At 40.9% G+C, this 15,138-nt stretch overlaps 1 protein-coding gene across 4 annotated transcripts in view; it reads left to right on the top strand.

The window, feature by feature from the left end:
• Positions 1-15,138, top strand: part of PLEKHM3 (pleckstrin homology domain containing M3) — an 82,399-nt gene that overhangs the window by 39,341 nt on the left and 27,920 nt on the right. For all 4 annotated transcript variants that reach the window (XM_017735637.1, XM_017735638.1, XM_017735636.1 and 1 more), the window contains one exon: positions 10,055-10,118. In XM_017735637.1, coding sequence (XP_017591126.1) covers positions 10,055-10,118 — 64 coding nt within the window. The remainder of the gene's footprint in view (positions 1-10,054; positions 10,119-15,138) is intronic.

The following is a 15,138-nucleotide window of genomic DNA, read 5'->3' on the forward strand; positions in this document are numbered from 1 at the left end:
CACACCTCAGAGTCCAGCTGCTTCTTGGTTTGTGAAGTCTCTGTTGAGGTGACTTTGATGCTCAGTTATTCCCTCAGATGTCCCCTAAGAAGTTTGCAGAGATGAGAAGAAGGAAAAGTTCTTTTCCCATAAGGGCTTATTCCTTGCTCAAAATGCTCCCGAGGGCTTTGCTGCCTTCATCTAGTATCCCGGTGTGCAGACGTTCACTATAAATGTAATGACTTTATAGAGCACAGCTGAAAAGTAAACAAAGAAAATATGTGATTTAAATTTTCCTTTGGCTCATCACAGGGATGAGTTGCAAGAAAGGGAGGAGTTCAAACAATATGGTGAGATGGCATTCCTAAATTTAGTACTGTTTCCTAATTAAAATTGAAAGACTGGGAGAGAGAATCCAGTTATCTGTCCTGCTCTAAAAACATTCTTTTTCTGCTTGCTCTTCACCTCAGTATGTGAATAACCATTAATCATGAGAGAGTGAACACAGCATCTTGAAGACCTGTCGGACCCATATAAACAGACTGAAACAAACTGTTAATATTGCTGTCTACAGAGAACTAAAAACAGACTGATTAATTGTATTGGCACCTTGCTGCCTCTGGAACACTGATAGAGCCTGCCTTATTAGGGAAAAGCAGATCACTCCGAGGTTTCTTTTATTAATACTATTTGCATTATCATCTACTTTAAATCTATACCTTGCTCTTCAACCCAGATTGCAAAATGAAGATGGGAATGAAGCTGGAAACTCTTGGTGTCCTCTGTGAAGACAAAACTGTTTACAGTGCTTATAGTCACTTTTTCTGAAGAATTCCAGATGGCTATAAACCAGGTTAGCTCAGGATCCAGTTAGCTTAAATGTGGAAATGTTATTTATAACGTTTGGTGTGCCTAGATAGGTACTTTGAGAACTTCGAAACTTGGCATCTAGCAGGGAACTCAGGACTGCAATCGCATTGTGAACTTTGAAGAAGCAAGTGACTAAGTAGAAAGAAAGGAAGAAAAAAAGGAAGGAAGAAGGGAGAAGACAGAAGAAATCCTTAAAGTAGCTAGAAGGCTCACAATAAAAATGGTCTTTGTCAGTTATAGTGATTTATTCTCACCTATTGCTCCACTGGATTCTAAGCTTTTATATTTGTAGGGCGGAAAAAAATAAGGAACATGGACTCGGCTGGGAGGTCAAATAAGGCCCTCCACTGGCATGTATCAGCAGTGTTCCTCTGATATTAGCCAGATGAGACTCCCAGCCTGTTGCTGAGCTCCCTGTTTTACAAGGGATGTTGTTATGCCTAGTTTGCTGTAACTGTCACCTCAGTATTGCAACACATCATTTGCCTCAAATCTCTTTACTGAACAAGTTCTTGCTTGTTTTGGTTGCCTTGCTCATGTGGATGCTGTTCAGGCAGAGGCATACAGGACTGAAACCTAGAGCCAGCACGGGATTAGTACAAGTGGAGCTGTACAGATCCCTCCATTGCCTGCAGATGGTGAATGAATGGCACAGACAAACCAAGATGGAGTCAATAAAATTGATGGCTGAGAAGCAAACAGTGAGAATCTCTGAGTCCATTAAATAATGAGGGTATTCTATGACACCGTGCTGAATGATGCAAGTTCTGTTCTGGGTGTGCTTTGTTCTTGTCATGATTGAAGATTCTGAAGGTGAAGGAACTGTGTATGATTTTTTTGGGTAGTCTTCAGGTGCCTGCATATCTACTGTAGGGTGGGGTAACCCAGGTCAACCTTGGAGCTTCATCTGGGGAGCCCTCTGGGCTCTGTGCTCTCTCAGCTGTACATCTAAACTTCCAGTTCAGGTGCTGCTAGCCCAGATACTTTAGACAGATGGCAGTGACACAAGGTAAATGTTTTGCAGCACATTCCCTTATGCGTTAGTGCTTGTTGCAGCGCCGTTGTTCTGTAAGTAAATCTGAATGGTGGTGAGAAACTATATGGAGAAATTTCCCTCTTGTTACTCATCTCTGTCTGATACCATTTTTCTATCAGCTCCAGAACAGCAATACATTAGTTTTACCCTAGCAAAACTCCAGTGCTGGATACATCACTTATCAGGCTCTAGTTTGGTCTCCCTGTATGGCAGCAGGAGCTGAAAGGTTCACCTCCAGTGCTGCAGACATGTGGTCCTGGCTGAGCCTGCTGGTCTGTCAGCACAAGGTGAAACAAGCCCAAATTCAGTTATGCTGAACAATAGAGTCCTGTCACTTCCTACAGTGAGGCCTTAGACATATCACTTCTGACACAGGAGTAAATTACTTCAAAAATATTTGTGTGGCAATTGGGGAACCTGTCTAAACACATCGCGGGAATCCTGATTAATCTTACGCAATCACTGTACCTCCAAATACCTCATGTATGTGAAGCTGGGGCTATGTCATCTTTCAAACCGAGGACAACAGGAGGTCATTAAGTCATCTCCAGACGGTTCTCTCTATTTTCTTTGCAATGGTTGGGCCATTTGGGGAGTGAAAAATTCCAAAGCTGGAGAACAAAGATACAGATTCTGAAAGCAGTAAACTGCAGAAAGAAAGTTTGAGCACGGAAGAAACAGGAGGGTGTGGTTTCAGGGCTCTGAGATAATGGCAAGACCAACAGAAGAAGAAAATTTGTTGCATGGGTGTTTGGAAAGAGGTTGAGACAGAAACTCATTCAAAGAGAATATCTACATATCCTGAGAGGAACCAGTGTTAAGAACAAACACCAACCCAGAGTGAGGAAATGTGAGAAAGTAAATGCAGAGAAGTGCGCACAAACAATTTGTTTTATTTAGATCCTGCATGCCTGTAGTCATTGCACTAGCTGCAATAAAGTTGCCTGTTGATGGAGCTCATACAAACAGACTATCTCCACCTCTTAGCTTCAGCTTTTCTCTCCTTTGGAAGAAGTAACCTTGCATGCAGGATCTTTGCAAATTAGCATCTTAAGAAGTGTTTGGCTAAAACTGAGGGGATGGTGTTAAGGTGGGATTTAAGCTTTCATTTCAACTGGAGCTAACAAACAGCTGAAGCAATGAGACGTGTGCCAGAGCAGCCAGGGTGGAGGCAGCGCTGCTGTCTGTTCATGTCGAGAGAAGGTCAAAAGCACAAGCTAGTGTTCTACCATGGTAAGCATCCAGCTGAGGAACATGCCAGAACTTTCCACGATAAATCTTCCAGAGGACAGGTGGGTCTTTCAGTTCACGTTAGCGTTTTCCGGTCTAGGGGTCACACACGTATCTCCTTGTCCAAGAGATGAGTCATATTACATCTCTTTCACAGTGGTAGTTTTCATTCACCTTTTCAGACCAGTTTGCTTTAAAGAAAACATAATGATTTAAAAACAAGTTCCTGTTAGATGTGGACACCATGTTAAATACGACTTGTGCCATTTTTATCCCTGTGTTTTTATATCAGAACTTCAGCAGCAAAGTGCAAGGGTTCAAGAGTGCCTGACAAAAGCAAAGACCATTTCCTTATTCTTGTTCTTAATTTCAAGTTAATTGGGGGATCTAAACTATTTTGATTTCAAAATGAAACTGTGTCTCTAGTTCTCATTCTACTTTTAGTAGCAGTGGTACTTGATTAATGAGTTAGATCTGTAGTAATTCTTGTCTTTCACAATGTTACTGTGACCTTGCTCAAGGAACCACAGAGGAGAGAGCTGGTGTATTGCATTTTAGTAGGAAGTTTATAAACTGGTTCAGGATTGCTGATGGATGATAAGAGTAACTGTTTTAACATAGGGATGCTCGTGGGGAATTTCATAACAACATGAAATAATACCTTACCTGGACACGCTGGGTAATAAATCTAGCACTTAGTGTGGGCTGAAGATATGTGGGAGTGACTGTTCCCAGAACATAACCAGACGTGTTCATACCTCACAAATGTGAAATGATTCACAAATGCTTTTTTGCATAAAACCATAGAATTAGAAAAAAAATTAATTGGGTATAATCCCACAAGAATTAAATGAATATGTAGTGTTTTGGTTTGGTTTAAATTCGTTAATTTATTTTTACCTTTTGACTTTAAAAATCACTACGTTTCCCAAGGCCCTACTTTTCTGAATAACTTTTGTTGGCTGGAAAGTTTGGATTCTTCTCTCCCAGCAGACTTCCAGGAGCTAAGATTTCCAAGGAAATACAAAATCAAAAGCCTGAACAAAACTATGAGAATAAGCAACACTGGAAAAAAATCCTACCTTTCCCCCTCACCTCTGATGCTGTTCTCTACCTTAAATTGACAATGTCCATATCAAATGAATTGCAAGAGAAAATCCAGCAAGAGATGTTATTTACCTTGCCACATATATTTGGGATAACTAGCAGTTCACTGGTAGCCCTCTGTACTTTTAGAACCCAATAGTAACTCTGAAAAATTGGAGCTGCTCAGTGAGATCAGAGTGCACGCAGGCCCTGCCCGTCTGCTCCACACGTGGCTGCAGCTGGTGCTGGTTCATGGCTGCAGGGACAGGACCAAAGAGGGCTCTTGCCCCTTGTTCAGGGCCAAATAACCACGGGAACAGCGATAATCAGCATGTGCTGGCCTTCAGCTGCTTTAGTTTGCAGTGTGGTGCAGTAGCTCCAAAGGTGTAAGTTGCAGTGCCAGGGTATGAACTGTGCTGGAGGAGGAAGTGGACTTGGTACCCTGGTGCTGTGCCAGCTGTGGGTGTAGCAGCTTCCTGCGGAGGGGTGGAGAGGAGGCTGAATGCAGCGCTGTGCTGGACTGGGGCATCTTCGTCCCCTGTGAGTCACAGCTCAGTCATACACTTCTCAGCCTGGTCAGACGAGACACTCCTGGCTAGCACATGAAATCGTGGTGCCAGCTTCCTCTCCCCTCCCCCCTCACATACTAGGTTTTAGGAGGCTTTTTGGTGTAAAGGAGACTTGGTTGTGCCCACCTGCCAGCTAACTTGATTTCTTTTGATTGCACTGTAAAAAGAAGAGTTCCCCCTGCTTATCACGTTTGTACTTTGGTTGTAGTGTCAGGCATAGGCAGATTAATTGGTTGTAGCTTTAGCAGAGCTGTCAGGGTGTTTAACCCATTGAAGAAAAATTACCTACTCTGGTGATAAACAGGCTTTAAATGCAGAGCAATTACTTAGTGCTAACAAAGCGCCATGATTACACACTTTATCCAAATGCAAAAAGCAAAGTCTTATCAGTGGTTCTGTTTGCAGGAGGACACTAAAAGATAACCTTTGTTTGTGCAAATACTTACCTGATAAGATCATCCAAGAAGGAACAGATGAAATTTCTGTCTTGCCTGATTTTATTCAGATTACAAAGTATCAAGCAGAAAACAATAATAATGAAAAACTGAGAATGCTCACTTCTTTCTTTTAGTTGGATCAAAAGTCTTGGATGGTGTGTTTCTTTTCTGCTTGCATTGATTGTGTTTATATCTAGGACATAATAATAAAGCAATTTAGAGACCTTTAACCAATAGGACTTTGGATTTCATTGTTCACAGTAAGTGGCAAAGCTAGAGGCTGGTTAGCATTGAACGTGGTTTCTTCATTGCAGGCTAAACCCTGACTGGTAGCCAGGTTTTACAGCACAGCAGTCCTGTGACTCATCAATGGTGAAACTGGTCTGGCAGTTTCCAAACTGTGAAAGCTTAGGAGGTGCTTTTAGTGGGACGTGCACTTGATAATATTTGCCTCTCAAGGGTCACAGGTCACATTCTGAAGCTGCAGAGGTTTGAGTTTTTATTGTGATGAGTCTTAACATCTTGTGTTTGACCTCTGTCTAGTTCACTCCAGTTTCTTTTCTGTGTTAAGATTTGACTGAAAGGCCACTGTTTATTAAATGCTTTTAATTGACCAACTTAAAAAAAAAAAATCGAGTTAGTTGTAGCACATCAATCAAAAGATTTAGAAAAGTGACATCTTTTATTTTGCTTTAAAATGATTAATCAGAGATTTCCCATTTGGTGTTTATAAAGGACTATTATATTAAGAGAAAAGTAAAATTCAAGCTGATGTTTTGCTCTTTTTTGATGAAGGCCTTATATTAATCCAGGCATGCTCAAAGCTCCTGGTGCAACCTCATGCAGAAACTAAATACATATTTTCTAGTGAAGTGTTCCTAAGTGTAGTTATTTTAGCCTGCTCTGGATCTCTGTGAGATTTTTTGGACATGAGTGTGATTTTAGGTTGATCTTGATGCCTTGTAATACTTTGTCTGGATGCTAATGCCATGGTGTGGTATTGGTGTGAGCCCCACCTCGCCTGCTGTTCTCTACTGACTTTGGTTTCCTTTGAACAATTTCAGTTGCAGATGACAGAGGGACAGAGATGGCATAGACGCTACTTTCCTACTAGTTATGTGAGAGGAAGTGTCTGTGTTGGGAAGCAAGAAGCTCTGAATTAGTCCTGTGTGCCTCCTACAGAAAAGAACTTCATGTAAGCCATGACCTCATTAGGCTCAGAGAACCTGTGCAGGCAAGCAAACTGTTGGAAACTGGCCATCGGACATTTTCTTGCTTGCTGGAGTACTTGCTCTGTATGGATTTCCTGCCCCAGCTGATTTGCTTGCATTTTGTGAAGAATTTTTTTTTTTTAAATGTGTTTGAGTTTAGTTTTTTGATGCCTGTTACACTCTTGTTCCCCATCCACTAGAGGCTGACAAAAACTGGCAATGAACAGACGCATTTTTGGGAGGTGCTTCACCAGTTACATTCAGGTAGCTGTTGTGCTTTGGGTTTTCTTTCCAAATGGGACTAACAGAAATTTTCTGGAGGAGAACTTAATTGCAGACATGCAACACAGCAAGACCTGTTTTTGAAGCAGTTGCTCAGCTCACCGCAGGTGTAGTGAAAGCACTTCATTTATGTGAGTGGGGGCTGAGCTGCCTCCTTTTAGGCAATTTCAGGGTTTCAGAGCCAGAGATGTATGGTTTCCACCTTTGGCGGTGTGGGCAAGTGTTGAAGGAGTGTTTTGCACTTCTGCAGTTGTTGGGAATCACGCAGGGACTGGTCCGGTTGGTTCCTGACATTTGTAAATGCTGTTACATTTGTGAGCTTTGGCTGCTTGGCTGTTTCTCTGTGGCCTACCACAGAGAGCCAATTTCAGTTTTTCAAGTCAATAGCAGGACTTCAAATCTGAAGCTGGACCAGCCTTACTTACCGAGGGGTTTTTTATGCCTCAGTTTCTATAGCAATGGAAATAATCACTCCCCTCACTTGAGTGCTGAGTAATTTTTGAAGCAGTTGCTCAGCTCACCGCAGGTGTAGTGAAAGCACTTCATTTATGTGAGTGGGGGCTGAGCTGCCTCCTTTTAGGCAATTTCAGGGTTTCAGAGCCAGAGATGTATGGTTTCCACCTTTGGCGGTGTGGGCAAGTGTTGAAGGAGTGTTTTGCACTTCTGCAGTTGTTGGGAATCACGCAGGGACTGGTCCGGTTGGTTCCTGACATTTGTAAATGCTGTTACATTTGTGAGCTTTGGCTGCTTGGCTGTTTCTCTGTGGCCTACCACAGAGAGCCAATTTCAGTTTTTCAAGTCAATAGCAGGACTTCAAATCTGAAGCTGGACCAGCCTTACTTACCGAGGGGTTTTTTATGCCTCAGTTTCTATAGCAATGGAAATAATCACTCCCCTCACTTGAGTGCTGAGTATATGTGTGTATATGTATGTGATTACGTAAAACTGGGAGGGCAATGCCTATTTTTTTTTTCCTGAAAATAGATTTGGAAGGGAGGAGGTGTATTGGGTACCAGCTCTGCAGAGGTATTGCTGCAAATTAGCATGTTTTAAAGAAGGGGACAGGTACAGGGATAAGATTTGTTACCGGGGCCTGTGCTGGCTGAGACTCGCCTAACAAAGGAATTTGGTTGATCATGAGTTTGCTTTTCATCTGCACACTTTTTACTAGGAGTTAGAACTTGCAGGAAACAGGGAAATAAAAGGCCATCCTTGAAGGCAGGGGAATGTGATGTTAGTCATCAATACTAGCTGTTGACAGTTTTTGCATTATGGACTATTCAGGCTATTTCCTGAAAAAGGAAATCTTTCATTAGCTAATTGTTTTCCTTAGCAGTGCTGTAAGGGCATCAGCAAATGATACAATTCTTGACAAAGCTGTTTAGTGCCTGCCTGTGTGATCAGGGGAGAATGATGGGTAAATTTTAATGAAAGCAATTCTATCTGAGCCGAAAAAATACTAATGCTTCAAAATACTGTTCAGAGTTGACTCCTTAGCTTTTAATGAGTCTGCTATGTGCAAATGAGCAATTCCACTGTCATATGTTGTCTGATGTCTGGATTTTGACTGTTTTTCAGTGGTCTTTGACATTGTGCCAAATGTATTATGAAAGTGTGATGCAGCAGAGCCACTGAAACACAGACCCCTCTAAAAGGAGCAATAGTATAGCCTACAGAGCTGAAAGGGAGAATGGCAGTGTCCTAGTGAGATTGCAGCTGAGCATTGGGTGGGTAGGGTGGATATGCTTGGTGAGTAAGAAGGAGCAATGGCACAGTCCAGCTCCAGAAGAGTGCTATAAGATGGGTGTCGTGCAGTTGTCAGTGCCTTGCTTGCAAAATTCTTCTCCTCCCACCCCAATAAATCTTAATTTTTTTTCAAAAGTACAAAAGGAATTATGAGACTTTGTACTGTAGCAGCGGTGAGAAGTCCTAGTCCCTTCAGTACATACAGCTTTGAAAACTATCAATATAAGGTTGTTCTTTAAGACAACTAATGGAGTACCAGGAGGTATTTTCATTATTTCTTAGATTCAGTATTCTGTGGCAAGATTGCATTTGGTAGTCTTGTTCTATCAATCTGTGATTTAGCTGGTTATGTTGTTGCAGCTCCTAAAATCTCGTTTGAGCTACTGTGTGCTTTCTCTACAGTCTCGTATCAAGATCATGTAAGTTCATACTGGCCTTTTGCTATCTTTGGGGTGTTTTTGAACGTTTGCAGTGGTCTTTCTGTTCACTGCCATTCAGCTCTACCATTACAAACCAGTCTTTGCCAGACCTTTGTTCATGCATTTAATAATATAAAGAGCCTTGTTTCTGTACTGCCTTAAAACTATGTGATTGAGATATAGGAACTGAATATACAATTTCTACTCTGAAAAAGAACGTGTAGTGGGAAATAATTTCACTTCTTAAGATACTTGGTTTCTTTTTTGCAAGAGTAATGTGACTCTCCACTTCCCAGGATACCTGAGTGGGGTGGTGTATTTGTTCTGTGTGGATGGAAAATAAAGCCAGCCAGATTGTTGTTTCTCTGTGTGTGCACACAAAGATAGATGTACTTTTTCTATTCCTGACATCTTTATAGCAAATACATAGGTTTTCTTAAACTTTTTTAGCTAATATCCACTTAACTTTCCAATGTCCTTTTTTCCTCTGTGATGTTATATTAACCCAGTTTTGCATTTTACTGCCAATCGCTCTAATTAGGGCATCTCTTCTCTGTTCAGTGTCCTGTAATTTAGCTTTACTTATCAGGTCTGTCAGTACATAAGCAATGGTCTTGCCTGAAACCTTGGCTTATGTAAGGTAAATACTGCTTTCTTAAGTAAGTCAGTTTAGAGTCTATACCAATACATACATTTCTGTATGCAAAGGGGAATTGATATTGCTCTGTGTTGGAAGAACAGTATCTGCATGACCTTTTTCTCAGTATAGTTATTTCAGTTACAAAACTGTAAATCACATTTGAAACTGTGTTACAGCTTTGTAGCAGACCAGGAATCTTGTACTCAAAACCACAAGAAATACTTCTAATGTGTAGTTTGAGTTATTTGTTCTTATTACTACATTAATTGTTCAAAGAAACATAATCTGTGGTCAGGAAGAGCTTTCAACAGCTGTTAATGTCTCAGTATATGACCTGACAATTGGAAAATGACGCTGACACAGAATTCATTCCTATTGTGGGACTGTTGGGCCCATGCAGAAAGCTGTAAAAACAGCTGGTGCTTAGAGAGTGATATAATTCCAGTTTCTCTCTCTCTATCACTGTTCCTCTGTTATTTGGTGGGGAGAGGAAACTTTGGAGTTTCCCTGTCAAAAAGGTGTAACACACTTCTATTTTTCTCTTTTCAGGATCTTTCCCAGAGAGTATCTTCTTCAGCAAATCCATCTTTATTCCCTGGCAGACCTTCAGCAGGTAAGTGTCTTCAGTTAATTCTACCTGTTACACATGAAGCCTTGTCTCATCTTCAGTGCTAATTGTACATTTCCCTTCTAGCTATTCAGAGCATAAATAGCTGTACTTCCAAATTGGCTCTGTGGTTTGTAGTTTAGTATAAAAATGGGTTAGCAGGCGCATCGGTTAGGGATGAGAGAGAGAAAGCCTAGAGCAGTGTTCAAATGGGGATGGAAGGAGACTGTGAAAGAAAACGGTAGTCTGCACAAAGAACTTTGCTGTGAAAATTTTTCATCTGCTTGATAAATTCTCAAAGTCTCAGCCTACAGGTGACAAGTAATATTTATTTCTTTGCTTGAAAGAGTAGTTATTCAGGAATTTTAAAGTTTGTAAAGTCCCTAGTGCAATATGATTATTTACAAAGTCTGCTGAGCATTGCCACAAGAGAGGGGGGAAAAACCTAACCCCCGCCCCCCAAAATGTCAGCAAGCCTGCTACACAAAGCTGAGCTGTGCAGTGTTACTATGACACATGTGACCATGGAAGAGGTAATGTGCCAGCAGAATTTGTCTTTGCATTGATACTGATTCAACTAAGCAAGCACCTTGCAGTACATTTACCTGAACAGCAGAATTTTATTATGTAACAGATTAAAAAACAAGAATTTGGAAAAAAGAGCTGAAAAGAGAGGATAGGGAATCGAAGGTGAATGTGCTGCAGATGCACAGTGGAAGAAGAAATGAGATGAGATGTGCTAGCTGACCTGGGCACCTCTGTGTTCACACTAATACTGTTGGCAGTGGCGTGTAAAACAGTGTTTTAAGCTTCTTCCACCTATGTGTCCCTTTTCTAGTGGTGCCTTTTTTGCAGGATATGGGTAGCATAGTCAGTTCTGGATGTTCAGTTGACACATTAAGTTGAGGTAGCTCAGATGCCCCTCAGAGCTGGAGACCACAGAACAACGGGAAACATGGTTTTTGTTGGCTGGTGAAGTCACAGGGTAGAAATTATTCCATATATAAAATAAAAAGGCCAGTTGCCTGAGGTCTAAAACTGTTTCAACATCTTTTCAGCGTGTTCTGCTATCTCATCTTTAATAATCAAGCCATGAAAAAGCAAGCTACTTAACTCCAGAGCTGCAGTCTCCCTGGTGGGCCTGTCTCTTAGCCCCCAGTGCTTTGTAAGCTGCTTAATCAGTTCCTAGCATTGGTAGTAGATATTTTAGAAGCAATCAGCAGCTTATCAAGCACCCTGGGGGGGAGAGAAGGAGGGTAGAAATCATAATTCATGCATTGATTTGGCAGTCTCCTTTAACATGTTTCTTTGTGTTTGTGTTTGCAAGACACCTTCTCTTTCCCTGAGGGCCCCAGTCCCAAACTTATCATATTTAGAGGCAATATAATTTGATTACAGTTTCTGCTGGGGTGGGTTAAATTGCATTTACCTTTTAATCTAGCTATATCCTTGTTGTCAGCATAGAGAGGGGTTTCCACATTTCAGAGGCTCCCAAGTTTGAAATCAGATTGCCTGTTTTTGTCAAAGTGGATCCAGAGTTGAAAAGACAGGAAGGCCCCATTGAGAAAATGAATCCAATGGTCAGATAAATACTAATACCCTTAACAGCCCCTCCCTCCTGTCTGCTTTCCCCTTTACTGCTGCTTTCTCCCAGTTGCTCATCATTTTGCACTGACCTGCAGTTTGGGTAGTTTTAATCCTGAAAGTTTTCCCTCATTTGATTCCTCTGCTGCCTATTTCCTCATATCCATGGACTGCTTTTGCACTGTATCCTGCTGTCATGTAGATTGCATGTGTTTGGGGAATTAACTAAAAGGTTTATTAAAGATTAATGGAAAGATAAGGCATGGTGAGTGAATTAGAAAAGCAGAGAGGGGTAATCTGCAGATATAAGCAACCTTTACCCTGGTTAGTCTCAGCTCAATTCTGATTTGTTTCCTGGCCAAATTCCCTTTAAAGATCCCAGAAAACTTGGTTGTTTCCTACCAAGCAGCTGAGTTTCAGAAATGGTATTTGAGGGTCTGTTCTTAGTTGCAAAAAGGTTGAAATGCCTGTTTGCCAGTAGATGAAGCAGCTTATAATACTATTCTAAGATGAAATCCAATAGAAATCTCTTTCCAAGCTTAACAGGGCCTAGATATTATGAATCTAGCAGAGTATATACTTGAGCTGTCTGGTGGTCTGGGAATGGTTGTTGCTTGGATCCATTCGGATTGGGTTCTAGTGGGGAAGACTTTAACTGTGAGGTTAAAAGCAGAGAAAAAAAAAATTGGAACAAAATGGTGCTAACTTTGGAAATTTCCCAAATTCTGGCGAGGCAGTGGTATTTGCTAGTACTTGGGTCATTAACAAATGCTTGTAGTGCAGATGTGAGGCAAAGAGGCAGCAAGTGACAGTCTTTGTTTGTATGTGCACACAAATGCATACGTGTACTCCAGAAGGTTTCACTGCAGACCAAGGCCCCAGGGACTACATTAAAATTTTCAGAAGTCTATCTGTGGGCATTCCCATAGGGTACATGTTCTTAGAATCCTGGTGTCATTGGAGGTGTCAGCAGATGAGATAACTGATTAGGTGTGTTCAGATAGAATAGGCAGAAACACCAAGTGGGATTTAACAGGCACAAACAGCACAGTTTACCTGTTCTGCCTTATTGGCTACACTTGCTTTTCTTTCCAACCCCTGCTTGTGTCATCTGCCCTGCATCACCGATAACCCTCTGCATCTCTGTTAGGCAGTTTATCCAGGGCTATTCCAGTCAATTAAAGCTTTCAAGAGGGAGATCTCCGCTTGTTAGGAAGCAAATATTCACTCCTGAATTTGCTGGGTTTAGCAGACATAGTGCACTGGAAGAATGGATTAGTCTTATAGACCATGATGCGCTGTTACAGTCCAGGGTAGTTTCATCTTAACCCTGCTGGAGGTGTGAACTCTGTTCTCTGCTGACAGTACTAATGCACTTATCAGTGCTTTTGTGTGTGTATGGACAGAGTTCATGCAACAGGAGTTAAATACTATCCATTCAGATTTTACAGATGTGATTATGGGGCTGCTTTTGTTGAAACTGACAGTTTTTACACTGTTAAACATTGGTTTGGACCAAAGCTGACTCAGACAAGAGTCTTGTATTTCTTATGAAAAGTAATTCTTGCTACTTACACTACATAACATGTGAGCTTTTGAAGTAAAAGTCTAGAAAGGGCTATTGCGGTGATTTCCAAATTCAGATGGTTCATCCACAGAGAGTTAATTAGTGTCTTGCCTCTTTTTTATGTTAAATAGCAAGATACACAAGTGTACAAAGATTATTGCAGTGATGTACAGGAAGTTCCACCAAACCATGAGGAAGAACTTATTTACTTCTTAGTGTGCAGTGACCATGCATGGGAACCAGTTGCCCAGAGGTTGTGGAGTTTTCCCTGTCTGGAGATATTCAAGAGCTGCCTGGACACAGTTCTGTGCCACATGATCTGGGATAATCCTGCTTGAGCAGGGAGGTTGGACCAGATGACCCACTATGGTCCCTTTTGGCCTTACCCATTCTGTGATTCTGTGATGGTCTTTACTGTAGAATCTCTCTTAATCATGGCAATTATTTCATCCTGGTTATACCAACTTTAAAAGATACAGTAAAATGAGAAGGATCTACCTAAGGGCAATAATTACTGAATGTCAAGGATGGAAATTGTGAGCAAGATGGGAGGTTTAAAAAGATGGTAATTTGAAGACTTGTTTACACAGGAGCATTCAGGGAAAAATAATGAAGTGACAAAATATGGGAATTTTAAAAGATGAGTTGAATTACATTGAATCACTGTGTAAATACTGTTATTCAAAATATAAGTGGCTTTCATTTGGTTTATCTCCATTTACTTTGGAAGCAAAGTGACATAAATTGTATTAAGGCCATTTTCATTCTGAATGTGTATGTCCATACAGGGATTTAATGTAGTATAATTCATCCATTTTAACATTGTAGATAAACTAATCTGTTGAAATTTAATTAAAACATTATTGACTTCAGATCAACTTTCCTGACTACCTGTAGATGAACCTATGAATAATGTGAAGAACAGTGCAGAGAAAGGATGAACAGGAGAGCACTTTTGTCACAATAATATGGCACAGATCATACAGTGAGTATGAGGGATGCATAAAAATCCTTAATGGAAATGCTTCTTTGCAGAACACAGTGCATATGAGGAACTTAATGCCACAATAATGTCACTGAGGCCAGAAGTGTATAATCTTTGAGAGGATTAAGTATCCATAATGGGAATATCCACAGTTACAGTACCTAAAATAAAAGGATTAAAAGATTTCAGACTAGACATACTATACTGAAGGGATTAGGAAGATGTCTCCCCTATTGACAGACAGATCAATGATTTCATCTTCCTCTGACATTTCTAACACTGATTACATACAGCACTGACTACAGCCCCTGGTAGCATTTTAGGCTTGGTGGACTGTTGGTCTCACAGAAGCATTCCTCCCTGGGAAATCTTAATGTTTGTGGTCAAGCTTTTCCACATATAAGGCTCCCTAAAAGAGACACGGGGAATAAAAATGAACTTCAATGAAACAAAAGTTCTACCTAATTTGAGCCTAATACATTGTTAGATCAGGATTAGAAAGCCTGAGAAGAGCAAAGAAATCATTAGGTATCCTTCACTTCTCCAGGCTTTTAACCCACACTGTACTTTCATTTCACCTCCTAGACAGAAGTGAAGGAGGAGGTTGGAGATGCTCTTTCTATTCTTTTTTATGTATGCAAAGCTGTAGGTTGATTTAGACAAGTTGTTTCATCAGTCCCAACAATAGCAAAGAATGCAAGATGTGGACTTCTTTTGCCTTTTACCTGCTGTTTTTTTCAGAAGGAAAGCTTCTTTTCTGATAACTCAGTCCTCAGTTACCAGTTGCTGATAAATGCTTAGTATAGATCTGTAACATGCAGCCTGATGAATTCCCAGCCCATCAGTGGTGGTGTCTCTGCCCAGCAGTTCCTTTTTATTCATGCATTAAA

The sequence above is a fragment of the Corvus brachyrhynchos genome, unplaced genomic scaffold, assembly GCF_000691975.1.
Source record: "Corvus brachyrhynchos isolate BGI_N302 unplaced genomic scaffold, ASM69197v1 scaffold255, whole genome shotgun sequence".
NCBI lineage: Eukaryota > Metazoa > Chordata > Aves > Passeriformes > Corvidae > Corvus > Corvus brachyrhynchos.